Source organism: Schistocerca piceifrons, chromosome 11, assembly GCF_021461385.2.
Source record: "Schistocerca piceifrons isolate TAMUIC-IGC-003096 chromosome 11, iqSchPice1.1, whole genome shotgun sequence".
NCBI lineage: Eukaryota > Metazoa > Arthropoda > Insecta > Orthoptera > Acrididae > Schistocerca > Schistocerca piceifrons.
The window spans coordinates 86,428,829-86,456,719 of NC_060148.1; the positions used below are offsets into that span (position 1 = coordinate 86,428,829).

The following is a 27,891-nucleotide window of genomic DNA, read 5'->3' on the forward strand; positions in this document are numbered from 1 at the left end:
AAGAAGCTGAGTCGGCCGGCTGCCAGACTCACCCTGGTGACGATGTGAATGACCTGGACGTGGGTAGCCTCAGTGGCCATCAGTGGATACTTTTGATCACATAGTGTATAAGGGTCCTTGAAAAGGAACTGTGCCAGGGTGGCATCACTTGAAGTGCCCAGCAGACCCTACTGCATCACCAGATGAGGCCATTAGAGACTGTGGAAGAAGCTGAGTCGGCCGGCTGCCAGACTCACCCTGGTGACGATGTGAATGACCTGAACGTGGGTAGCCTCAGTGGCCATCAGTGGATACTTTTGATCACATAGTGTATAAGGGTCCTTGAAAAGGAACTGTGTCAGGGTGGCATCATTTGAAGTGCCCAGCAGACCCTACTGCATCACCAGATGAGGCCATTAGAGACTGTGGAAGAAGCTGAGTCGGCCGGCTGCCAGACTCACCCTGGTGACGATGTGAATGACCTGGACGTGGGTAGCCTCAGTGGCCATCAGTGGATACTTTTGATCACATAGTGTATAAAGGTCCTTGAAAAGGAACTGTGCCAGGGTGGCATCATTTGAAGTGCCCAGCAGACCCTACTGCGTCACCAGATGAGGCCATTAGAGACTGTGGAAGAAGCTGAGTCGGCCGGCTGCCAGACTCACCCTGGTGACGATGTGAATGACCTGGACGTGGGTAGCCTCAGTGGCCATCAGTGGATACTTTTGATCACATAGTGTATAAAGGTCCTTGAAAAGGAACTGTGCCAGGGTGGCATCATTTGAAGTGCCCAGCAGACCCTACTGCGTCACCAGATGAGGCCATTAGAGACTGTGGAAGAAGCTGAGTCGGCCGGCTGCCAGACTCACCCTGGTGACGATGTGAATGACCTGGACGTGGGTAGCCTCAGTGGCCATCAGTGGATACTTTTGATCACATAGTGTATAAAGGTCCTTGAAAAGGAACTGTGTCAGGGTGGCATCATTTGAAGTGCCCAGCAGACCCTACTGCGTCACCAGATGAGGCCATTAGAGACTGTGGAAGAAGCTGAGTCGGCCGGCTGCCAGACTCACCCTGGTGACGATGTGAATGACCTGGACGTGGGTAGCCTCAGTGGCCATCAGTGGATACTTTTGATCACATAGTGTATAAAGGTCCTTGAAAAGGAACTGTGTCAGGGTGGCATCATTTGAAGTGCCCAGCAGACCCTACTGCGTCACCAGATGAGGCCATTAGAGACTGTGGAAGAAGCTGAGTCGGCCGGCTGCCAGACTCACCCTGGTGACGATGTGAATGACCTGGACGTGGGTAGCCTCAGTGGCCATCAGTGGATACTTTTGATCACATAGTGTATAAAGGTCCTTGAAAAGGAACTGTGTCAGGGTGGCATCATTTGAAGTGCCCAGCAGACCCTACTGCGTCACCAGATGAGGCCATTAGAGACTGTGGAAGAAGCTGAGTCGGCCGGCTGCCAGACTCACCCTGGTGACGATGTGAATGACCTGGACGTGGGTAGCCTCAGTGGCCATCAGTGGATACTTTTGATCACATAGTGTATAAAGGTCCTTGAAAAGGAACTGTGCCAGGGTGGCATCATTTGAAGTGCCCAGCAGACCCTACTGCGTCACCAGATGAGGCCATTAGAGACTGTGGAAGAAGCTGAGTCGGCCGGCTGCCAGACTCACCCTGGTGACGATGTGAATGACCTGGACGTGGGTAGCCTCAGTGGCCATCAGTGGATACTTTTGATCACATAGTGTATAAAGGTCCTTGAAAAGGAACTGTGTCAGGGTGGCATCATTTGAAGTGCCCAGCAGACCCTACTGCGTCACCAGATGAGGCCATTAGAGACTGTGGAAGAAGCTGAGTCGGCCGGCTGCCAGACTCACCCTGGTGACGATGTGAATGACCTGGACGTGGGTAGCCTCAGTGGCCATCAGTGGATACTTTTGATCACATAGTGTATAAAGGTCCTTGAAAAGGAACTGTGTCAGGGTGGCATCATTTGAAGTGCCCAGCAGACCCTACTGCATCACCAGATGAGGCCATTAGAGACTGTGGAAGAAGCTGAGTCGGCCGGCTGCCAGACTCACCCTGGTGACGATGTGAATGACCTGGACGTGGGTTGCCTCAGTGGCCATCAGTGGATACTTTTGATCACATAGTGTATAAGGGTCCTTGAAAAGGAACTGTGCCAGGGTGGCATCATTTGAAGTGCCCAGCAGACCCTACGGCATCACCAGATGAGGCCATTAGAGACTGTGGAAGAAGCTGAGTCGGCCGGCTGCCAGACTCACCCTGGTGACGATGTGAATGACCTGGACGTAGGTAGCCTCAGTGGCCATCAGTGGATACTTTTGATCACATAGTGTATAAGGGTCCTTGAAAAGGAACTGTGCCAGGGTGGCATCATTTGAAGTGCCCAGCAGACCCTACTGCATCACCAGATGAGGCCATTAGAGACTGTGGAAGAAGCTGAGTCGGCCGGCTGCCAGACTCACCCTGGTGACGATGTGAATGACCTGGACGTAGGTAGCCTCAGTGGCCATCAGTGGACACTTTTGATCACATAGTGTACATGGGTCCTTGAAAAGGCACTGTGCCAGGGTGGCATCACTTGAAGTGCCCAGCAGACCCTACTGCATCACCAGATGAGGCCGTTAGAGACTGTGGAAGAAGCTGAGTCGGCCGGCTGCCAGACTCACCCTGGTGACGATGTGAATGACCTGGACGTAGGTAGCCTCAGTGGCCATCAGTGGATACTTTTGATCACATAGTGTATAAGGGTCCTTGAAAAGGAACTGTGCCAGGGTGGCATCATTTGAAGTGCCCAGCAGACCCTACTGCATCACCAGATGAGGCCATTAGAGACTGTGGAAGAAGCTGAGTCGGCCGGCTGCCAGACTCACCCTGGTGACGATGTGAATGACCTGGACGTAGGTAGCCTCAGTGGCCATCAGTGGACACTTTTGATCACATAGTGTACATGGGTCCTTGAAAAGGCACTGTGCCAGGGTGGCATCACTTGAAGTGCCCAGCAGACCCTACTGCATCACCAGATGAGGCCGTTAGAGACTGTGGAAGAAGCTGAGTCGGCCGGCTGCCAGACTCACCCTGGTGACGATGTGAATGACCTGGACGTAGGTAGCCTCAGTGGCCATCAGTGGATACTTTTGATCACATAGTGTACATGGGTCCTTGAAAAGGCACTGTGCCAGGGTGGCATCAGTTGAAGTGCCCAGCAGACCCTACTGCATCACCTGACGACTGTGGAAGAGGCTGGGCGGTCCGGCTGGCACACTCACCCTGGTGACGACGTGGACGACCTGGACGTAGGCGGCCTCGGTGGCCAGCAGCTCCCACAGCGCCGCCTGCTGCTGGCGCCGGCGCTCCGTCAGCTCGGCGCCGCCCCCGCACAGCAGCTCCCGCCAGTCGCCTTTGCCCATCTGCTCCAGCTCCTCTGCGAAACACCACACACTGCAATCAGGCGGAGCAACTACCTCGGTGTAGGAGAGAGTCATTTTAAAATGATGAACTACACTGATGAGCCGAAAAAAATTTGGCCACCTGCTTTAGAGTACGATGCTCCACCTCTGGAACGCAATTATACGTGGCCAGGATGTAGGAATACCTTGGCAGTGATCTCAAAGTATGTCATACCAATCATCTAGGCAATAGCAACTATATGATTCCAGAGACCTTTTCAAGTCTCAAATATCTGTGACGCATATGTGGAGACAGAAGTGTCAAATGAAAATTTGTACCGAGGCCGGGAGTTGAGCTCGGTTCTCCTGGTCACTAGGTAGCTGACATACAGTGGCTTTGCACAACTGCGCGGACAAACGTAACATGTCCCTCCTCAGTCCTAGTTGCCATTCACGCGTCAGCCCATTTGGTATTTCCCCTAAACCCGAACAGCACTGGAGACACTCTCCAACTGTACTGGAGTACCATCTCAGCATCGAACGAAACAGGTGATCCTGCCTGAAATCGAGGCATAGGAGATGGAAACCCCTGCAGAGCTTTTGCAGTTTATAGGGAACACCACGTGGGCTGAGGGCTGAATGAGAATTGGGATTGAGGAGGAGAGATGCTACGGCAGTCCATGCAGTTGCGCAAAGCCAGTGTGCCAGGGTGGCGTAGTGGTAAGCGCATTTGCATAGTGAGGGGCGGACCTACAGTTGTCGCTACAGTTTACATAGACAAGGTGGTCCATTGATCGTGACCGGGCCAAATATCTCACGAAATAAGCATCAAACGAAAAAACTACAAAGAACGAAACTCGTCTAGCTTGAAGGGGGAAACCAGATGGCGCTATGGTTGGCCCGCTAGATGGCGCTGCCATAGGTCAAACTGATATCAACTGCGTTTTTTTTTAATAGTACCCCCATTTTTATTACATATTCGTGTAGTACGTAAAGAAATATGAATGTTTTAGTTGGACCACTTTTTTCCCTTTGTCATAGATGGCGTTGTAATAGTCACAAACATATCGCACACAATTTTAGACGAACACTTCGTAACAGGTAGGTTTTTTAAATTAAAATACAGAACGTAGGTACGTTTCAGCATTCTATTTCGGTTGTTCCAATGTGATACATCTACCTTTGTGAACTTATCATCTCTGAGAACGCATGCTGTTACAGCGTGATTACCTGTAAATACCCCATTAATGCAATAAATGCTCAAAATGATGTCCGTCAACCACAATGCATTTGGCAATACGTGTAATGACATTCCTCTCATCAGTGAGTAGTTCGCCATCCGTAATGTTCGCACATGCATTGACACTGCGCTGACGCATCTTGTCAGGCGTTGTCGGTGGATCACGATGGCAAATATCCTTCAACTTTCCCCGCAGAAACAAATCCGAGGACGTTAGATACGGGCCACGGTATGGTGCTTCGACGACCAATCCACCTGCTATGAAATATGCTATTCAATACCGCTTCAACCGCGCGCGAGCTATGTGCCGGTCATCCATCATGTTGGAAGTACATCGCCATTCTGGCATGCAGTGAAACATCTTGTAGTAACATCGGCAGAACATTACGTAGGAAATCAGCATACATTCCACCATTTAGTTTGCCATCGATAAAATGGGGGCCAATTATCCTTCCTCCGATAATGCCGCACCATAGAATAACCCGCCAAGGTCGCTGATGTTCCATTTGTCGCAGCCATCATGGATTTTCCGTTGCCCAATAGTGCGTATTATGCCGGTTTGCATTACCGCTGTTGGTCGCTAAATAGAACGCGTGCAGAAAAATCTGTTATCATCCTGTAATTTCTCTTGTGCCCAGTAGCAGAACTGTACACTGCGTTCAAAGTCGTCCCCATGCAATTCCTGGTGCATAGAAATATGGTACGCGTGCAATCGATGTTGATGTAGCATTCTCAACACCTACGTTTTTGAATATCCCGATTCTCGCGCAGTTTGTCTGCTACTGGTGTGCGGATTAGCCGCGACAGCAGCTAAAACACCTACTTGGGCATCATCATTTGTTGCAGGTCGTGGTTGACGTTTCACATGTGGCCGAACACTTCCTGTTTCCTTAAATAACGTAACTATCCGGCGAACGGTCCGGACGCTTGGATGATGTCGTCCAGGATATCGAGCAGCATACATAGCACACGCCCGTTGGGCATTTTGATCACAATAGCCACACATCAACACGATATCGACCTTTTCCGCAATTGGTAAACGGTCCATTTTAACACGGGTAATGTATCACGAAGCAAATACCGTCCGCACTGGCGGAATGTTACGTGATACCACGTACTTATACGTCTGTGACTATTACAACGACATCTATCATAAAGCGAAGAAAGTGGTCCAACTAAAACATTCATATTTCTTTACGTACCACACGAATATGTAATAAAAATGGGGGTTCCTATTTAAAAAAACGCAGTTGACATCCGTTTGAACTATGGCAGCGCCATCGAGCGGGCCAACCATAGCGCCATCTGGTTTCCCTTTTCAAGCTAGACGAGTTTCGTTCTTTGTAGTTTTTTCGTTTGATGTTTATTTTTTCGAGAAATTTGGCCCGGTCAATGTCAAGGGAGCACCCTGTATATGCAGACAGAAGCGACGAATGAAATTTTGTACCGAGGCCGGAAGTCGAGCTCGGGTGTCCTGCTTGCTAGGTAGATGACAGACAGTGGCTTTGTACAACTGCGTGGACTACCCTAGCATGCCCTTCCCTCCCCCTCCCCCCCCTCCTCAGTCCAAGTTCCCACTCACGCCTGAGCCCATTTGGTAGTCCCCCTAAACACGAACAGCCCTGGAGAGACTCTCCAACTGTACTGGAGTAGCATCTCAGCATCGAACGAAACAGGTGGTCCTGACTGAAGTTCAGGCATAAGAGATGGAGACTCCTGCAATGCTGTTCGAGTTTTCGGGGAGTGGGAGTACCAATGGTGTGAATGGGAATTGGTACTGAGGAGGCAGGCGCGTTAGGACAGTCCATGCCGTTGTGCAAAGTCGATGTGCCAGGGTGGCGTACTGGTTGGCACATTTTCTTTGTGAGCAGGGGACCCGGGTTCGAATCCTGGCCTTGGTACAAATTTTCATTTGTCGCTTCAGTTTACATACATACATCTATGAATAAGTTGGGTGGTTGGTTGTTTTTGGGGAACACCAGACAGCGAGGTCATCGGTCTCATCGGATTAGGGAAGGACGGGGAAGGAAGTCGGCCGTGCCCTTTGAAAGGAACCATCCCGGCATTTGCCTGGAGCGATTTAGGGAAATCACGGAAAACCTAAATCAGGATGGCCGGACGCAGGATTGAACCGTCGTCCTCCCGAATGCGAGTCCAGTGTCGAACCACTGCGCCACCTCGCTCGGTATGAATAAGTCACACAACCGATATAAACTATCTTCGTTGATCCATTATGGATCGTGGGACGACGGCTAGCATGAACTTCTTGATGCAATAATTTACCAACAGCCGTATGTATTGTAGAAATTTATTTTATTTTATGAACTTCTATGTGCTACCAGTTTCGGCCTTACGATGATGCCATCTTCGGGGCCCACTCGTCTGGTAGCACATAAAATAAAATAAATTTCTACAATACATACGGCTCTTGGTAAATTATTGCATCAAGAAAATATAAACTATGGACCAGTGGATTATAGCTGTGGAGCCATTGCCTTATAACGTCTCAGGCGTATTTCATCAGGTTCAAATCGGCCAATTTTGCGCGCAAGATACGTGGTGTCTGCAAAAAGTTCGGTGAATGGCGTCATATCTGAACCAGGCACATGTGTGCGTGCATGCGTATGGGTCTTCAGAGACTTGAGGAGAATCGATACACAGCACACACTGCATGTGACTGGCTGTGTACACAGACTGGGACCAATTGAACGTAGTCAGTGTGCGAGGAAGTGTCACAGCGCAGTGGAGCACCGACTAAACGTCACGTTCTGCTACTAATTGGGGAAGGCTGGAACGGAGTCACATGGAATGTTGGTGCAGGTGTACAGGACGGAAGACGTGAGCAGAAAATGTGTTTACGGTTTAAACGCTTCCGTGAAGGGAACAACTGAGGGTGGGCCACGTTCAGGCCAGCCAGAACCCCAGAAAAGATCCAAATGCTGGCACGAGATCGGCGACGGACTCTCAGATTGACTGCGGAGGAATTGCGCGTAAGCAAGGACACGGTGCACACCGTCGACCGCGATGATACGGGTAAGCGCAAGATCGGCTCCCGATTTGTGCCACACATGCTCACAGAGAAGCAGAAAGCAAAACAGATGGGAACCGTTGGTGATTTCATTTCCATGCGTGACCAGGTTCCACTGCTTCTGAACACCATCGTCTCGGCAGATGAGACCTGATGCTACCACCTCGAGTCGGAATCGAAAGGGCAATGGATGTCGTGGTGTTCACCGTCTTCCCCACGTCCAAAAGAAGGCGTCTGCAAAAATCCGAGGTGAAAGCACTGTTGATCGCCTTCTTCGACAACAACGGCATCATCCACAAGGAATCTGTTCCTGAAAGTCAGACCATGAATACTGCATTTTACCAGTCAGTTTTGAGCCGATTGCTACAGGGTATCCGGAGGTTTCGGCCAGAGTTGCACAGGACTGGAAAATGGATGGTGCTCCATGATAACGCACCTGCACATTGCGCGATCCGTGTGCACCAATTCCTGGCGCAGAAGATGGCAACTGTTCTCGAACACCCTCCGTACAACCCTGATCTGGCTCCTGCGGACTTCTTCCTGTTTCCCAGCTTGAAGGCGGCTATGAAAGGTGAACGTTGTGCGCACGTGAATGCCATGAAGGATCATTTGGCAGCCGTTCTGCAATCGATTCCACAGCAGGCCTTCGCTGGTAGTTTCCAGAAGCTGTACCAACGTTGTCAAAAGTGTGTTGTAGCGGGTGGCGACTAGTTGTCTGACAGCATTCGTCGAACTTTTTAGACACTCTGTATATGTAATACCAATCATCTACAAATAGTCAATAGGAACTGTACAGCTCCAGAAGCCTTTTCAAGTCTCAAATATCTGTGACGTATATATGCAGACAGAAGTGACGAATGAAAATTTGTACAAAGGCCAGGATTCGAACTTGGGTCTCCTGCTCACTAGGTAGTTGACACACAGTGGCTTTGCACAACTGCGTGGACTGACCCAACATGCCCCCCTCCTCAGTCCAAGTTCCCATTCACGCCTGAGCCCATTTGGTAGTCCCCCTAAACACGAACAGCACTGGAGAGACTCTCCAACTGTACTGGAGTAGCATCTCTGTGCCAGGGTGGCGTAGGGTTAGAGCATTTGCCTACCGAGCGGGGAACCCGGGTTCGAATCCCGGACTTGGTACAAATTTTCATTTGTCACTTCAGTTCACGTACAGGGTGTTTCAAAAATGACCGGTATATTTGAAACGGCAATAAAAACTAAACGAGCAGCGATAGAAATACACCGTTTGTTGCAATATGCTTGGGACAACAGTACATTTTCAGGCAGACAAACTTTCGAAATTACAGTAGTTACAATTTTCAACAACAGATGGCGCTGCGGTCTGGGAAACTCTATAGTACGATATTTTCCACATATCCACCATGCGTAGCAATAATATGGCGTAGTCTCTGAATGAAATTAACCGAAACCTTTGACAACGTGTCTGGCGGAATGGCTTCACATGCAGATGAGATGTACTGCTTCAGCTGTTCAATTGTTTCTGGATTCTGGCGGTACAACTGGTCTTTCAAGTATCCCCACAGAAAGAAGTCACAGGGGTTCATGTCTGGCGAATAGGGAGGCCAATCCACGCCGCCTCCTGTATGTTTCGGATAGACCAAAGCAATCACACGATCATCGAAATATTCATTCAGGAAATTAAAGACGTCGGCCGTGCGATGTGGCCGGGCACCATCTTGCATAAACCACGAGGTGTTCGCAGTGTCGTCTAAGGCAGTTTGTACCGCCACAAATTCACGAAGAATGTCCAGATAGAGGTGTAAACTCTGGCGCACGAGACGATACGTGGACGTCGGCGTCATTTGGACCGCAGCTGCAACACAGCGAACGGAAACCCGAGGCCACTGTCGGATCACTTGCTGCACTAGCTGCGTGTTGCCCTCTGTGGTTGCCGTACGCGGTCGCCCTACCTTTCCAGCACGTTCATCCGTCACGTTCCCAGTCCGTCGAAATTTTTCAAACACATCCTTTATTGTATCGCTTTTCGGTCCTTTGGTTACATTAAACCTCCGTTGAAAACTCCGTCTTGTTGCAACAACACTGTGTTCTAGGCGGTGGAATTCCAACACCAGAAAAATACTCTGTTCTAAGGAATAAACCATGTTGTCTACAGCACACTTGCACGTTGTGAACAGCACACGCTTACAGCAGAAAGACGACGTACAGAATGGCGCACCCACAGACTGCGTTGTCTTCTATATCTTTCAGATCACTTGCAGCGCCATCTGTTGTTGAAAATTGTAACTACTGTAATTTCGAAAGTTTGTCCGCCTGAAAATGTACTGTTGTCCCAAGCATATTGCAACAAACGGTGTATTTCTATCGCTGCTCGTTTAGTTTTTATTGCCGTTTTAAATATACCGGTCATTTTTGAAACACCCTGTATATACATTATGAATAGGTCACGCAACAGGCATAGACTGTGGACCAGTTGGTTATAGCCGTGGAAACATTGCCTAATAGTGTCCTGAGTGTGTCCCATCAGGTTCAGATCAGGCCAATTTTGTGCCCAAGATATTAACGAACGTTCATTATGGTAGGAATGCAATGCTGATTCTGGGTGAAACTATCAGCTTGAACACTCCTCCCCTACACCCCTATTTTCCCCTACACCATCCCCCTCCCCCCCAATATCCCAACATTCCTAAGCCATGCCTTGTCCCCTCCTCAACCATGCCTCTGCTAAGTCATGCAGCCTTTTTTAAAAAATACCCCATTCAGAGAACTTCCAAGCCAACACAAATATTTATCTCTGCCAATAACAAGTCATAATTTCACTACCTAATGATATTTTTGATCGCCTTCTTAAGCCACAGCATCATTTAGGGAAACAGGGCAATTAGAGAGTCCAAATTAAAACGTTTTTTATTTTTTTTACTTATTTCATATTCATAAGGTCCACATCTCTTTAAATCTGTGGAAGGAACATAGGCTATCTAATTCTTCATTAATGTGTATTATGTATATTTTTAACACATATCATATTCTACGAGTACATTATTGAGAACCTTCTCACCACGAATCTGTAGAACCAAATGTATACCTCATAAATAATCTAATCTAAACACATTTCATATACAGCCACCATAGCTATTATACTGTGGATATGTGTAAGATGGTCATGATCATATAAGTGACACATTGCAGATGATTCTTATCGCTTAACTGGTGGTACGATCACGTAAATGACGTGTGTCATCACATAAATAGCTGATCTTCTACACGTCAACTGACGACTGACGATTGTGATTATGTAACTGAGGATTGTGATCATGCAAATTACGACTGTTATCACGTAATTGACGATTGTGATAACGTAAATGACGAGACTGATTACGTTAATGACGATCCTGATCATGTAAATCAGATTATGATGAAATACTGACGATCGTAGTTATGCAAATAGTGCTTACGATCAAGTAAATGGCCGTCGTGGTCAAATAAACTGTGATCGTGACCTTGTAAATAACGACCGTGATCACGTAAATGACGATTGAAGTCTCGTGCGTGACACTCGTCATATGATAAATAACGAACATGACAGCGTAGTTATTCATATAGTGATCACTAGGACCTGGATTTTCATGCAATATCAAGTAAAATATGCATGCATTCGTGCAGTATCATACCACTAAAAACACAGACACACAATGAGGCAGCAAAACGATACAAATGTGGGACATCAAAATTCAGTCCCAATTTCTGTTGTCTGCTAAAACAGTACATAACCAATTTATCTAAATTTTTCACTTCGGCTCATATGTTGTCTGACGGTACGTTTTTGTACACAGAAAGTGCTCTTTCTATTTTACGAGAAGTGGTTAAGTGAATTATTGAAAAAATTCCGGACAATTCTAGAAACCATTACTAAACTTTAGAATCCGAGCCAAATGTATGAGGTACCCGAATTCATTAGATCCTGAGTTGTAAGATATCAGCGGCTTTCGTTTGCTAGCGACAATGGAAAATGATTAACTTCTCACGGTTGAGGTGCAGAGTCATGTAGAATTTTTTAAAGGACATTGACTGTAGAAATTGTTTATTTCACTACTGCAATTTTGACATTTGGGTCATTTTCAAGTGGTACTGCAAAAGATTTTGTTTCAACACACGTGACTTTAAAATCTTCCGAGATGTATACATGTCATCGTCAAAAATTAGGCCTTTCCACTGTAGAAATACAGTAACATCACGCGAATGTGAAGCTCTGTACGATGTGGAAAGAAAAACGTCTACTTTTGACGAAGACTTGCATATATGTCGGAGGATTTTAAAGTCTCACATGTGCAGGAGGGAACTCTTCTGTAGTGCCACTTGAGAATGACACAAAGGCCGAAAATGCAATATTTAAATAAATAATTTGTAAAGTCAATGACGAATATGATGCCTTTAAAAAAAAAAAAAAAACGTGGGAAGTGTTGCATTGTCGACCGACTTCGTAATACCAAAGCGGGAAGAAACTGGTTCAGTGACGTGCTATTGCCCGTATTTTACTCGTACACACAGTTACACAAACCAATGTCCTGCTCACAATTGGTTAAATTAACTAACGGCTTAATAATTAATTAATTGCTTAATAATAATTGATACACAGTCTGTAAATTTCATATTGAGCTATGTCAGAGGCGACTGCAGTGAATTGGTACGGAACAGAACAGGGTAGCACTGCAGCGGGAAGTACCTCCTACAGTGCTGCCAACATATTTTCGTGCAGCAACACTCATGTACAATAATTCGTATCATTTACAGTAGACAGCAAGGATTGGCAGCAGTAAGAGAAGGCACAAAGTATACTGACTTATACTGATGGCTACCAAGCTGAACTAGGGCACTTGAGCTTACTCACAAAATTTGCAAAATTACTCATATTCTGCACTTTTGGCATAACGCGTACGAAAAAAAATCAGTTAAAATTACTGCCATGCAGTGAATCCATAAAAATTATATAATCTTCTTCTTGTTTTGCTTGTGTCTTTATCCCATGGTTTCGCAGAGTTGGCATGGTGAATATTAAGAGGTGGCCAGATGCCCTTACTTCCATCCCCTACCTCCCGGGATGGAATAAGTGTACCCCAGCTATCTGCATCTAGCGTAATCCATATAATAGTGCAAACGTGTTCAGGTGTCTGCAAGTCATGTAACTGAGGCAGGATGAGGGGACGAGCCTGGTATTCACCTAATGGGATGTGGAAAACCACCTAAAAACCATACCCAGGCTGGCCGACACACTGGCCTTCGTCGTTAATCCGCCAGGCGGATTCGATCTGGGGCCGGCGCGCCTACCCGACTGCAGGAAGCAATGCATAGCGCTCTCGGCTGACCTGGCGGGTATAAAATGATATAATAAGCGTTATAAATATCTAACCTCATGCTATTATATCGAATAAGTCTTAGAAACAAGCGTTTACTCCTCGACTGGTCAACACATACAAACAAACATGCAGCATTCATTTGAGTGAAAAACCACTTTCTACTGATCACATAAAGATAGTAGTCACGGAAATGACCATTTTGATAATGTGATTGACCATCGTGATCACTTGGCAGTAGTTGTGGTGATAGTTGTGGTGATGGAGGTGGTGATGGTGTTGATCAACAGTAGTGTTCCAGGTGTATTGGGTGCTAAAAGTGTCAGACATTGTGTTGTCGTGATACGTCTCCATATCCAAACCTACTTAAGTCTCTGGCAGAGTACAAATGTAGGCTGTAGAAGACGACTGAGGCAGAAACTCACCACGGTGGGTCTCGTACTCATCTGGATCTGCGCGGACGTGCCTGGGAATGCCACTCTCCGAGTACTGCTTCAGCTGCTCCACCAGCGCCTCCATCTTCGTGTCCTGAGGATGGAAACACGGCATGAAACGACATTAGTGATGATACGTGTAAACCTCGTGCCATTTTCACTTATCTCTTCTGAGGCAAAGCTACTCATGGTACGAGAAAACACACAAGGTGTCAGAAGGTCCCTATCTGCACTTTTGACACAATGCATACGAAAAAAAAAATCAGAAATCAGTTAAAATTACTGTTGTGCACTGAATCCATAAAAACGATATAATTTTATTCTTCTTTTGCTTGTGTCTTTATCCCGCAGTTTCGCTGGATCGGCATGGTTAATGTTAAGGGGTGGCCGGATGCCCTTCCTTCCATCCCGAACCCCCCCCCCCCCCCTTCACCCGGGATGGAATTAGTGTACCCCAGCTGTTTACATCTAGTGTAATCCATGGGATAGTGCAAACGTGTTCCGATGTCTGCGAGTCATGTAACTGAGGCCGGACGAGGGGACCAGGCTGGTATTCACCTAAGGGATGTGGAAAACCACCTAAAAACCACACCCAGGCTGGCCGGAGTCTGAAGGTCCCTATCAGACACCTCTACCAATTGCAGAGGGTTCTTCTTAGGTAAAGCTCTACATAGGATCTCATATCTGGATACAGTCTAGTTCATTTTTATAAGAAAATGGCAATACATTCGTGTCTTTGACATAGGTTGTAACACTAAAACACAAACATGCTACCTAACTTTTTTTCCATTTATATCTGATTATTTTTTTCTGTAAATTTTGAAATGTCACCAGTGACTGAAAATGAAATGTTCTTGCAATCAATCAAGATGTTGTTAAAACAATATGAATTACCTTTATAATTTCATGCATACCTGCACACGGTCTAGGAGTAGTGTCGTTGACTAGTAATCAAAACGTCCTGGGTACTGGGTTCGAACCTAGCCAAGGCTTCAATTGTGCACAAAGACCATCAGCAATGGCCGTCGAAGACTTATGACAAAAGAAATCACGCTCATTCTGCCAACAGCCGTGCTAAAGAGGGCCAAAGAGCAGTCCAGGGCACTCTCTTCTGCTTGGGATGGGAAACTGACCCTTAAAGGGGGAATAATTGGAAATGATAAAAGGTATGAGGATGCAGGAGGTAATGCAGACCACTATATTAAAGATGCATAATGTGTATCCGTATCACATGTGATCTGTAATTGTAAAGTGTCATGATAATCTCACCGTTAGCAAAAGATTCTGAATTAATCCCTCATTCAAATCTGTGGGATGGGGCTGCCAAGGAGGAGGTGATCATGAGAAAAAGATGGAACAACGAGTCGGGGGGTAGGATGTCAGAAGTTTGAATATGGTACGGAAGCTAAAAAATTTGAAAAGGGAACTGCTAACAAGGGAACCTCCCCATCGCATCCCCCTCAGATTTAGTTATAAGCTGGCACAGTTGATAGGCCTTGAAAAACTGAACACAGATCAATCGAGAAAACAGGAAGAAGTTGTGTGGAGCTATGAAAAAAAAAAGCAAAATATACAGAATGAGTAGTCCATGTGCAAGATATGCCACATCAAGGAGAGTGACACCTAAGGAGCGCCGTGGTCCCGTGGTTAGCGTGAGAAGCTGCGGAACGAAAGGTCCCTGGTTCAAGTCTTGCCTCGCGTGAAAAATTTAATTTTTTATTTTCAGACAATTATTATCTGTCCGTCCGTTACGTTTTCATCACTTTTTTGGGAGTGATTATCACAGCCACAAGAAAACCTAAATCGGGCAAGGTAGAAGAATCTTTTTACCCACTCGCCAAGTGTGCAAATTAGGTGGGTCAACAACATATTCCTGTCATTTGACGCACATGCCGTCACCAGTGTCGTATAGAATATATCAGACGTGTTTTCCAGTGGAGGAATCGGTTGACCTATTATCTTGCGATCAAATGTTTTCGGTTCCCATTGGAGAGGCACATCCTTTCGTCTACTAATCGCATGGTTTTGCGGTGCGGTCGCAAAACACAGACACTAAACTTATTACAGTGAACAGAGATGTCAATAAACGAACGGACAGCTCATAACTTTGCGAAGACAAAAAAAGCAAACTTTCCACTCGAGGGAGGACTTGAACCAAGGACCACTCGTTCCGCAGCCGCTCACGCTAACCACGGGACCGCAGCGCTCCTCAACTCACACTCTCCTTGATGTTGCGAATCTTGCCCATGGGCTACTCAGTTTGTATATTTTGCTCATTTTTTTCATAGTTCCACACAACTTCTTCCTGTTTTCTCGATTGATCTGTGTTCCGTTTTTCAAGGCGTATCCACTGTGCCAACTTATAACTAAATCTGAGAGGGGTGCGATGGGGAGGTTCCCTAGTAAGACTAAATCTAGATATAGTTAGGGCCAGAAGGATTTCTGATTAAATGACTGTAGGGTAATATCAATAGCAGCAGAAAATGGTATAACGGGAGTAGGATTCGTTATGAGTAGGAAGGTAGAAGAGACCCTGAATTACTCTGAAGAGTTCAGTAATAGGGTTTTTCTAATCGGAACTGACAGCAAACCAACACCGCCAACTGGTATACTTGCCGATGTCGCAAGCAGAAGTTGAAAGAGACAAAGTATATAATGATATTTGTAAGTAGGCTGTTTAGGTTTTTATATTGGTAACGCCACGTAGCGCTCTATATGAAAATCGCTGACTGTGCTGTGTGCAGTCTGTGGCTGGTCGGCATTGTTGAAATAGTCGCTATTGTAGTATTGGGCTGTTGGCTGTTAACAGCGCGTAGCGTTACGCAGTTGGAGGTGAGCCGCCAGCAGTGGTGGATGTGGGGAGAGAGATGGCAGAATTTTGAGAGCGGACGATCTGGACGTGTGTCCATCAGAAAGAGTAAATTCGTATTATTGGATGTCATGAACTGCTATATATATATTATGACCTTTGAACACTGTTAAGGTAAATACATTGTTTCTTCTCTATTAAAATCTTTCATTTGCTAACTGTGCCTATCAGTAGTGCCTTCAGTAGTTTGAATCTTTTATTTAGCTGGCAGTAGTGGCGCTCGCTGTATTGCAGTAGTTGGAGTAACGAAGATTTTTGTGAGGTAAGTGATTTGTGAAAGGTATAGGTTATTGTTAGTCAGAGCCATTCTTTTGTAGGGATTACTGGAAGTCAGATTGCGTTGCGCTAAAAATACTGTGTATCAGTTTAAGCACAGTCATGTATAATTTTTCTAAGGGGACGTTTCATATTGAACAGGTAATTCAGTTCACAAAATTCATGGGTATTGGAAAGCGGGAGAAGGAGTAGAATAAAGGGTTGCAGGAGAATATGGGCTTGGTAATAGGAATGAAAGAGGACGAACACTAATTGAGTTCCGTAATAAATTTCAGCTGGTAATATCGACTATACTGTTGAAGAATCACAAGTAAACAAGGTCTACATGGAAACTGGAAGATTCCAACTGGATTACATCACGATCAAACAGAGATTCCGAAATCAAGTGTTAATTGTAAGGCTTACGCAGGAGCAGACCTCAACTTTGTACTCATGAAAAGTAGACTGAAGTTTAAGAGAATCGTATGGAAGAATCAGTCTAGAAGAAAGTGGGGTACTGACATTCTGAGGAAAAATGAGATGCGTTTGATTCGTTTGGGGGGGGGGGGGGGGTCGGACTAAACAGCGAGGTCATCAGTCCCACCGGATGAGGGAAGGATGGGGAAGGAAATCGGCTATGCCACTTCCCAGAATTTGCCTGAAGCGATTTAGGGAAATCACAGAAAGCCTAAATCAGGGTGGCCGGACCCGGGTTTGAACCGTCGTCTTCTCGAATGCGAGTCCAATGTGCTGACCATCGCGCCACCTCGCTCGGTTAGTGCGTTCGAAGTTCGCTGAAGATGGGGATGCTGTGATAAGGTATGTCACAGTTGGAATTTCACCTGAAGAGGACTGTGCATCTCTGAAAAGAGCAATAACAGGCGTTGGAAAGATAGAAAGGTAACTGCCAAGAAATCTTGGGCAACAAAGGAAACACTTCACTTCATCAACGAATGAAGGAAGTATAAACATTTCCGGGAAATGGCAGGAAAAGAGTAATATAAATGTCTTATGAAGTACAGGGCAGCCATGACGAAATTGCTGTATAAAAGACGTGAACACATCCAGACAGAAAAGAACGTCAAAAGGAGTGGCTGAGCATATACAGTAGCAAAGTCAAAGCAACCATCGGTGAAACTAAAAGCAAGGTTGGAAACAATAAGGGTGCAATGGGAATTCCTCTGCTAAACACATAGGACAGAGTGGATAGATGGTAAAGTACACTGAAGACCTCTACGAGGAGAAGGACTTGTCTAACGACGTGGTAGAAGAAGAAATAGGAGTCAACAGGGAAGAGATAGAACTACAGTGGAATTTAAAAGAGCTGTGGACGACTTAAGGGGAGTAGGACATGAAATGGGCCCACTTGGAACAACAGAGGCACCACAGGACATTTTAATTTCCACTGTCTGTACTTTTACAAATAAATTCATAAAATTTTGTTAGCATGACCAGGAAGGATTCAGGATTCACACTCATAGCTGTGGAAGTTCAAAAACGTAACAAAATAAAAAATTTTTCATGTGAAATTTTATCATTTTTTCACTTACTATTGGGTGCATATGTTGCTATACGTACACTTTCCTGCACAAGTAAGAGACATTCTTCGATGAATTTTGCACAGCATACGAACCATACTTACAGGTGTATCAAACTCTAGAATTTTACAAATCCATTACGAACTGGTAAAAATTGAGATAATTAACTATAAAATTTGTTTTTTTATAAACATGAAGCTTAAAATGTAAGAGCTCATTCATTTTTTTCATAAATTAAATAAATTCCAGAGTTTCATACACCTGTATGGTTTTTATACAGTGCAAAATTCATCGAAGAATCTCTCTCACTCATGGAGATATGTGCCAACGGCCTTGCCGTAGTGGTAACACCGGTTCACGTCAGATCACCTAAGTTAAGCTCTATTGGGCTGGGCTAGCAGTTGGATGGGTGACCATCTGTTCTGCCGAGCGCTGTTGGCAAGCGGGGTGCACTCAGCCCTTGTGAGGCAAACTGAGGAGCTACTTGACTGAGAAGTAGCGGCTCCGGTCTCGTAAACTGATATACGGCCGGGAGAGCGGTGTGCTGACCACATGCCCCGCCATCTCCGCATCCAGTGACGCCTGTGGTCTGAGGATGAGATGGCGGCCGGTCGGCATTCCAAGATCTGTTCAGACGGAGTTTATGAAGAAAAGTGTACCTATAGCAACAAATGCAGCCAATACATAGCAAGTGAAAAAAATGAGGAAATTTCACGTGTAAAAAAAAATTATTTTGTTATGTTTTTGAACTTCCACTGCTAAGAGTGTGAATCCTGAATCCTTCCTGGTCATGCTGACAAAGTTTTATGAATTTAAATGATAATTAAATGGACACCCTAGCTGCAAGCAGGCGTTTATACACTTCATTGGGGACATGTTGAAAATGTGTGCCCCGACCGGGAATGTGGGTCTCACGGGGAGTGTGCAAGGGATAAGTCCCTGCAGACGCACTATCCTCTGTGCCCGCGGTGGCTCAGATTAGATTAGATTAGATTAGATTAATACTAGTTCCATGGATCATGAATACGATATTTCGTAATGATGTGGAACGAGTCGAATTTTCTAATACATGACATAATTAGGTTAATTTAACAACATACTTAAGTTAATATAACAACTTTATTTTTTTGTGTTTTTTGTTTTTCTTTATTTTTTATTTTTATTTTTTTTGTTTTTTAAATATTTTTTTCTTTTTTTCCTTAATTTATATCTAAAAATTCCTCTATGGAGTAGAAGGAGTTGTCATTCAGAAATTCTTTTAATTTCTTCTTAAATACTTGTTGGTTATCTGTCAGACTTTTGATACTATTTGGTAAGTGACCAAAGACTTTAGTGCCAGTATAATTCACCCCTTTCTGTGCCAAAGTTAGATTTAATCTTGAATAGTGAAGATAATCCTTTCTCCTAGTATTGTAGTTATGCACACTGCTATTACTTTTGAATTGGGTTTGGTTGTTAATACCAAATTTCATAAGAGAGTATATATACTGAGAAGCTACTGTGAATATCCCTAGATCCTTAAATAAATGTCTGCAGGATGATCTTGGGTGGACTCCAGCTATTATTCTGATTACACGCTTTTGTGCAATAAATACTTTATTCCTCAGTGATGAATTCCCCCAAAATATGATGCCATATGAAAGCAATGAGTGAAAATAGGCGTAGTAAGCTAATTTACTAAGATGTTTATCACCAAAATTTGCAATGACCCTTATTGCATAAGTAGCTGAACTCAAACGTTTCAGCAGATCATCAATGTGTTTCTTCCAATTTAATCTCTCATCAATGGACACACCTAAAAATTTGGAATATTCTACCTTAGCTATATGCTTCTGATTAAGCTCTATATTTATTAATGGCGTCATACCATTCCCTGTACGAAACTGTATGTACTGTGTCTTACCAAAATTCAGTGAGAGTCCGTTTACAAGGAACCACTTAGTAATTTTCTGAAAGACAGTATTGACAATTTCATCACTTAATTCTTGTTTGTCAGGTGTGATTACTATACTTGTATCATCAGCAAAGAGAACTAACTTTGCCTCTTCATGAATATAGAATGGCAAGTCATTAATATATAATAAGAACAACAAAGGACCCAAGACTGACCCTTGTGGAACACCATTCTTGATAGTTCCCCAGTTTGAGGAATGTGCTGATCTTTGCATGTTACGAGAACTACTTATTTCAACTTTCTGCACTCTTCCAGTTAGGTACGAATTAAATCATTTGTGCACTGTCCCACTCATGCCACAATACTTGAGCTTGTCTAGCAGAATTTCATGATTTACACAATCAAAAGCCTTTGAGAGATCACAAAAAATCCCAATGGGTGGTGTTCGGTTATTCAGATGGATAGAGCGTCTGCCATGTAAGCAGGAGATCCCGGGTTCGAGTCCCGGTCGGGGCACACATTTTCAACATGTCCCCAATGAAGTGTATAAACGCCTGCTTGCAGCTAGGGTGTCCATTTAATTATCATTTGATTTCTAGCAAAGCGGCATGGTCATTCACGGTAACTGTTCATTCGGGAACAGATACTACCGTCATATATAGTTTATGAATTTATTTGCAAAAGTACAGACAGTGGAATGAAATTTTCGCTCTACAGCGGAGTGTGCGCTGATATGAAACTTTCTGGCAGATTAAAACTGTGTGCCGGACCGAGACTCGAACTCGCTACCTTTGCCTTTCGCGGGCAAGTGCTCTACCGACCCGAGTTAGAGTCTCGGTCCGACACACAGTTTTAATCTGCCAGGAAGTTTCATATCAGCGCAAACTCCGCTGTAGAGTGAAAATTTCGTTCTAGAAACATCCCCCAGGCTGTGGCTAAGCCATGTCTCCGCAATATCCTTTCTTTCAAGGAGTGCTAGTTCTGCGAGGTTCGCAGGAGAGCTTCTGTAAAGCTTGGAGGGTAGGAGGCGAAGTACTGGCAGAAGTAAAGCTGTGAGGACGGGGCGTGAGTCGTGCTTCGGTAGCTCAGGTGGTAGAGCACTTGCCCGCGGAAGGCAAAGGTCCCGAGTTCGAGTCTCGGTCCGGCACACAGTTTTAATTTGCCAGGAAGTTTTATAGATAGCGGAAATTAAAATGTGCGGTGGTGCCTCCTTGCTCCAAGTCGTCCCGTTTCACAGCCTACCCCTTAAGATCAATTAATGCAGAAGGGAAGTGGCAAGAAAACGACTATTCACGTTGGTGTGTATGATTTTGGTGACTGGCGATATGGCATCAGACTTCTGGAGAAACACCAACCTACCTTACAAGGGAACCTCCCCATCGCACCCCCCCCCCCCCCCCTCAGATTTAGTTATAAGTCGGCACAGTGGATAGGCCTTGAAAAACTGAACACAGATCAATCCAAAAAACAGGAAGAAGTTGTGTGGAACTATGGAAAAAAAAAGCAAAATATACAAACTGAGTAGTCCATGCGCAAGATAGGCAACATCAAGCACAGTGTGAGCTAAGGAGCGCCGTGGTCCCGTCGTTAGCGTGGGCAGCTGTGGAACGAGAGGTTCTTGGTTCAAGTCTTCCCTCGAGTTAAAAGTTTATTTTCTTTATTTTCGCAAAGTTATGATCTGTCAGTTCGTTCATTGGCGTCTCTGTTCGCTGTAATAAGTTTAGTGTCTGTGTTTTGCGACCGCGTCGCAAAACCGTGCGATTAGTAGACGAAAGGACGTGCCTCTCCAATGGGAACCGAAAACAATTGATCACAAGGTCATAGGTCAACCGATTCCTCCACAGGGAAACACGTCTGATATATTCTATACGACACAGGTGGCGGCATGTGCGTCACATGACAGGAATATGTTGTCGACCCACCTAACTTGTACACTTGGCGAATGTGTAAAAAGATTCTTCTACCTTGCCCGATTTACGTTTTCTTGTTGATGTGATAATCACTCCCAAAAAAGTGATCGCATCGGTCGGACGGACGGACAGATAATAATTGTCTGAAAACAAAAAATTAAACTTTTCACTCGAGGGAAAATTTGAACCAAGGACCTCTCGTTCCCCACTGCTCACGCTAACAACGGGACCACGGCGCTCCTGAGCTCAGACAATCCATCTTGCGCATGGACTACTCAGTTTGTATATTTTGCTTATTTTTTTCATAGTTCCACACAACTTCTCCCTGTATTCTCGATTGATCTGTGTTCAGTTTTTCAAGGCCTATCCACTGTGCCAACTAAATCTGAGGGGGGTGCGATGGGGAGGAATCCCCAGTATATGAAGAGACCAATATGGACTTTCCAGCAATCCAGAAGGTTATGTTAAGCCCCCAGGACACCAAAAACCTCCCTTGGAGTCCCGAGTATACTACAAGCCTTTCTTGGAGTCCTCATCACACTACAATCCTACCATCGAGTTTCCGTCATACGACTTTGGAATTTCCACCACGCCACAACCCTACACTGGAGCTATCAGCGTATCTGGAACCTGACAGCCTACCCCCTTAAGATCAATTAATCCAGAAGGGATAGATAACATTCGATTAGAATTTCTAAAACCATTGCGGGAAGTGGCAAGAAAACGATTATTCACGTTGGTGTTTAGGCTGTATGAGAGTGGTGATATGGCATCAGACTTTTGGAGAAACACCAGGCTACCTGGTTATATGAAGAGACCAATATGGGCTTTCCAGCAATCCACAACGTTACGTTAAGCCCCCAGGACACCACAAACCTCCCTTGGAGTTCCCAGGACACCATAAACCTCGCTTGGAGTCCCCGGTACAGTACAAGCCTTTCTCTGAGTCCCTATCACACTACAAACCCAGCGTCAGGTTCCCATCATACGACTTTGGAATTTCCACCACACCACAACCACCACCCTACACTGGGGCTATCAGCTTATCTGAAGCCTACCTTGGAGTTTCCGAAGAGGCTGCTCCAGCGCTGCTTGGAGGACGAGCCCTGGGAGCGGACGCTGGCGGCGCCCCTGTCGGCCCGGCTGGGCGCCGCCTCCTGGTCGCCGCCTTCATCGGTGCTCACGCTGAAGAAGGACCGTCCAGAGGACCAGCCGCGGTCGTAGCTCTGCTGCAAAACGGGGAGGGATCATCAGCTACAGGCAGCATGCACAAAATATGGTAGAGGGATCATCAACTACGGGGGGACACCCATATGGCCATTAAAATTGCTACACCACGAAGATGACGTGCTACAAACGCAAAATTTAACCGACAGGATGAAGATGCTGTGATATGCAAATGATTAGCTTTTCAGAGCATCCACACAAGGTTGGCGCTGGTGGCGACACCTATCACGTGCTGACATGACTAAAGTTTCCAACCGATTTCTCATACACAAACAGCGGTTGACCGGCGTTGCGTGGTGAAACGTTGTTGTCATGCCTCGTGTAAGGAGGAGAAATGCGTACCATGACGTTTACGACTCTGATAAAGGTCGGATTGTAGCCTATCGCGGTTGCGGTTTATCGTATCGCGACCTCGCTGCTCGCGTTGGTTGAGATCCAATGACTGTTAGCAGAATATGGAATCGGTGGGTTCAGGAGGGTAATACGGAACGCCGTCCTGGATCCCAACGGCCTCGTATCACTAGCAGTCGAGATGACAGGCATCTTATCCGCATGGCTGTAACGGATCGCGCAGCCACGTCTCGATTCCTGAGTCAACAGATGGGGCCGTTTGCAAGACAACAACCATCTGCAAGAACAGTTGGACGACGATTGCAGCAGCACGGACTATCAGCTCGGAGGCCGTGGCTGCGGTTACCCTTGACGCTGCATCACAGACAGGAGCGCCTGCGATGGTGTACTCGACGACAAGCCTGGGTGCACGAATGGCAAAACGCCATTTTTTCGGATGAATCCAGGTTCTGTTTACAGCATCATGATGGTCGCATCCGTGTTTGGCGACATCGCGGTGAACGCACATTGGAAGCGTGTATTTGTCATCGCCAACTGGCGTATCACCCGGTGTGACTGTATGGGGTGCCATCGGTTACACGTCTCGGTCACCTCTTGTTCGCACTGACTCAACGGTGGAAGTTACATTTCAGATGTGTTACGACCCGTGGCTCTACCCTTCATTCGATCCCTGCGAAACCCTACATTTCAGCAGGATAATGCACGACCGCATGTTGTAGGCCCTGTAGGGGCGTTTCTGGATACAGAAAATGTTCGACTGCTGCCCTGGCCAGCACATTCTCCAGATCTCTCACCAACTGAAAACGTCTGGTCAATGGTGGCCGAGCTACTAGCTCGTCATAATACGCCAGTTCTTGATGAACTGTGGTATCGTGTTGAAGCAGCATGGGCAGCTGTACCTGTATACGCCATCCGAACTCTTGTTTGACTCAATGCCCAGGCGTATCAAGGCCGTTATTACGGCCAGAGGTGGTTGTTCTGCGTACTGATTTCTCAGGACGTATGCACCCAAATTGCGTGAAAATGTAATCACGTTTCAGTTCTAGTATAATATATTTGTCCAATGAATACCTGTTTATCATCTGCATTTCTTCTTGGTGTAGCAATTTCAATGGCCAGTAGTGTACATCTACATGATTACTCTGCAATTCACACTTACGTGCCCGCCAAGACCTTTACGCTAGGTCTCTACTGTTCCATTCTCGAACAGCGAGTGGGAAAATCGATCAGCTACATCTTTCCGTGCAAGTTCCGATTCCTCTTCCTTTACTATGATTATTTGTCCCTATATATGTGTGCGCCAACGAAATATTCTCACACTCTGAGAAGAAAGTCGGTGATTAAAATTTCATGAGAAGATCTTGCCGCAACGAAAAACGCCTTTGTTTTAATGACTGCCGCCAGAATTTGTGTACCGTATCCGTGGGACTCTATCCCTCATGTCGCGATAACAGAAAACGAGCTGCCCTTCTTTGAACTTTTTCGACATCCTCCGCACACGGCAAAAATGAAATGCTCGCCGGGAGGCCCCATCCGGTGAAGTTCGGTCGCAGAGTGCGAATCTTAATCAGTCGACGCCACATTGGGCGACTCGCGTGACGTTGACGAGGACGAAGTGATGGTGAGGACAACGCAACACGCAGTCCACGAGAAAATCTCCAACCCGACCGGGAATCGAACCCGGGCCCGCTGCATGGTATGCAAGCACGTTGCGACTGAGCTAAGCAAGCGGACACACCGCACAGAAATCCTGCGGATGAGGGCTGACAAGGCAACCAGTCCCTTTAGTACACCCTCTGCATTATTTTAGTGACCTGCCAATGAATCGCAGTCTTCGAGCTTTCCCCACAAAATTATCTATGTGATAGTTCCAGTTCAAGCTATTCATAATTTAAATACTTAGTCATAGCTTCTAGATACCTTTGATTTATCGTGTAGCCGAAATTTAGCGACTTCCTTTCAACACTAACGAGGATGACCTCGCACCTTTCGTTACAAAAATTGCCACATTTAGCGTCCTACAGATACCTTGTCTAAAACATTTTGCAATTGGTTTTCATCATCTGGTGACTACAAGACGGTAAATGACAGCACCATCTGCAAACAATCTCAGAGGGCTGCTCAGATTGTCTCCCAATCGTTTATGTATGAGGTGCATTCAAGTTCTAAGGCCTCTGATTTTTCTTCTCCAGACTGGAAAGAGATACAAACATGCGCATTGTTTTAAAATAAGGCCGCGTTCATTGTCAATACGTCCCAGAGATGGCAGCACCGTACGGCAGATGGAATTTTACCACCAGCGGCGAGAATGAGAACTGTTTTAAATACTTAAAATCGCGACGTTTTCCTTACTTGAACAGCGTGCAATCATTCATTTTCTGAATTTGCGTGGTGTGAAACCAATTGAAATTCATCGACAGTTGAAGGAGACATGTGGTGGCGGAGTTACAGATGTGTCGAAAGTGCGTTCATCGGTGCGACAGTTTAAGGAAGGCAGAACATCGTGTGACAACAAACCGAAACAACCTCGGGCTCGCACAAGCCGGTCTGACGACACGATCGAGAAAGTGGAGAGAATTGTTTTGGGGGATCGCCGAATGACTGTCGAACAGATCGCCTCCAGAGTTGGCATTTCTGTGGGTTCTGTGCACACAATCCTGCACGACGACCTGAAAATGCGAAAAGTGTCATCCAGGTGGGTGCCACGAATGCTGACGGACGACCACACGGCTGCCCGTGTGGCACGTTGCCGAGCAATGTTGACGCGCAACGACAGCACGAATGGGACTTTCGTTTCGTCGGTTGTGACAATGGATGAGATGTGGATGCCATTTTTCAATCCAGAAACAAAGCGCCAGTCAGCTCAATGGAAGCACACAGATTCACCGCCACCAAAAAAATTTCGGGTAACCGCCAGTGCTGAAAAAATTATGGTGTCCGTGTTCTGGGACAGCGAGGGCGTAGTCCTTACCCATTGCGTTCCAAAGGGCACTACGGTAACCGGTGCATCCTACGAAAATGTTTTGAAGAACAAATTCCTTCCTGCACTGCAACAAAAACGTCCGGGAAGGGCTGCGCGTGTGCTGTTTCACCAAGACAACGCACCCGCACATCGAGCTAACGTTACGCAACAGTTTCTTCGTGATAACAACTTTGAAGTGATTCCTCGTGCTCCCTACTCACCTGACCTGGCTCCTAGTGACTTTTCGCTTTTTCCAACAATGAAAGACACTCTCCGTGGCCGCACATTCACCAGCCATGCTGCTATTGCCTCAGCGATAATCCAGTGGTCGAAACAGATTCCTAAAGAAGCCTTCGCCGCTGCCATGGAATCACGGCGTCAGCGTTGTGAAAAATGTGTACGTCTGCAGGGCGATTACGTCGAGAAGTAACGCCAGTTTCATCGATTTCGGGTGAGTAGTTAATTAGAAAAAAAAATCGGAGGCCTTAGAACTTGAATGCACCTGGTAGCTCAGGAACGGCAGGGGCCCCGTAACACTTCCTTGGGGGACGCTAGATATTACTTCTATTTCACTCGTAAACTTCCCGTCAGTTATTACGACCTGTGTCCTTTCTGGCAGGAAATCACGAATATACTCAGCTGAGATGATACTCCATAGGCACGCAGTTTGGTTAGAAGTCGCTTGTGATGAATGGTGTCAGAAGCTTTCTGGGAATCTAAAAATATGGAATCAATACAAAGTTCCTTGTCGCTACCACCCATTACTTCGTGAGAATAAAGAGCTACCTGTGCTTCGGAAGAACGATACTTTCTGAATCCGTGTTGACAATTTGTCGATAAATCGAAATGGCTCTGAGCACTATGGGAGTCAACTCCTGAGGTCACTAGTCCCCTAGAACTTAGAACTAGTTAAACCTAACTAACCTAAGGACATCACACACATCCAAGCCCGAGGCAGGATTCGAACCTCCGACCGTAGCGGTCTCGCGGTTCCAGACTGCAGCGCCTAGAACCGCACGGCCAGTCGATAAATCGTTTCCTTTGAGATGATTCATAACGTTCGAGCACAGTATGTGCTCCAAAACCCTACAGCAAATCGACGTTAGTGACATGGGTTTGTAATCCAGCGAATTACTCCTGTTTCCTTTCTTGAGCATTGGTGTGACTTGTGCAAGTTTCTAGTCTCTGTGTACGGATCCTTCTACGAGTGAGCTGTTGTATATGATTGCTAAGTACGGAGCTTTTGTATCAGCATAAAGGAACCTGACTGTTGTACAACCTGCACCGGAAGCCTTGCCTTCCTTAGGTGTTTTAAGCTGTTTCGCTAAGCCGAAGGGCCGGCCGGAGTGGCCGTGCGGTTCTAGGCGCTACAGTCTGGAACCGAGCGACCGCTACGGTCGCAGGTTCGAATCCTGCCTCGGGCATGGATGTGTGTGATGTCCTTAGGTT

At 46.0% G+C, this 27,891-nt stretch overlaps 1 protein-coding gene and 1 pseudogene across 1 annotated transcript in view; one reads left to right on the forward strand and one right to left on the reverse strand.

The window, feature by feature from the left end:
• LOC124719731 (pleckstrin homology domain-containing family G member 5) overlaps positions 1-27,891 on the reverse strand; it is a 283,840-nt gene that overhangs the window by 137,377 nt on the left and 118,572 nt on the right. Inside the window, exons 2-4 of the mRNA XM_047244933.1 lie at positions 22,961-23,131; positions 13,428-13,530; positions 3,285-3,439 (exon numbers count right to left, since the gene is read on the reverse strand). Of these exons, the coding sequence (XP_047100889.1) occupies positions 3,285-3,439; positions 13,428-13,530; positions 22,961-23,131 (429 nt within the window). The remainder of the gene's footprint in view (positions 1-3,284; positions 3,440-13,427; positions 13,531-22,960; positions 23,132-27,891) is intronic.
• Positions 18,422-18,539, forward strand: LOC124720619 (annotated as a pseudogene).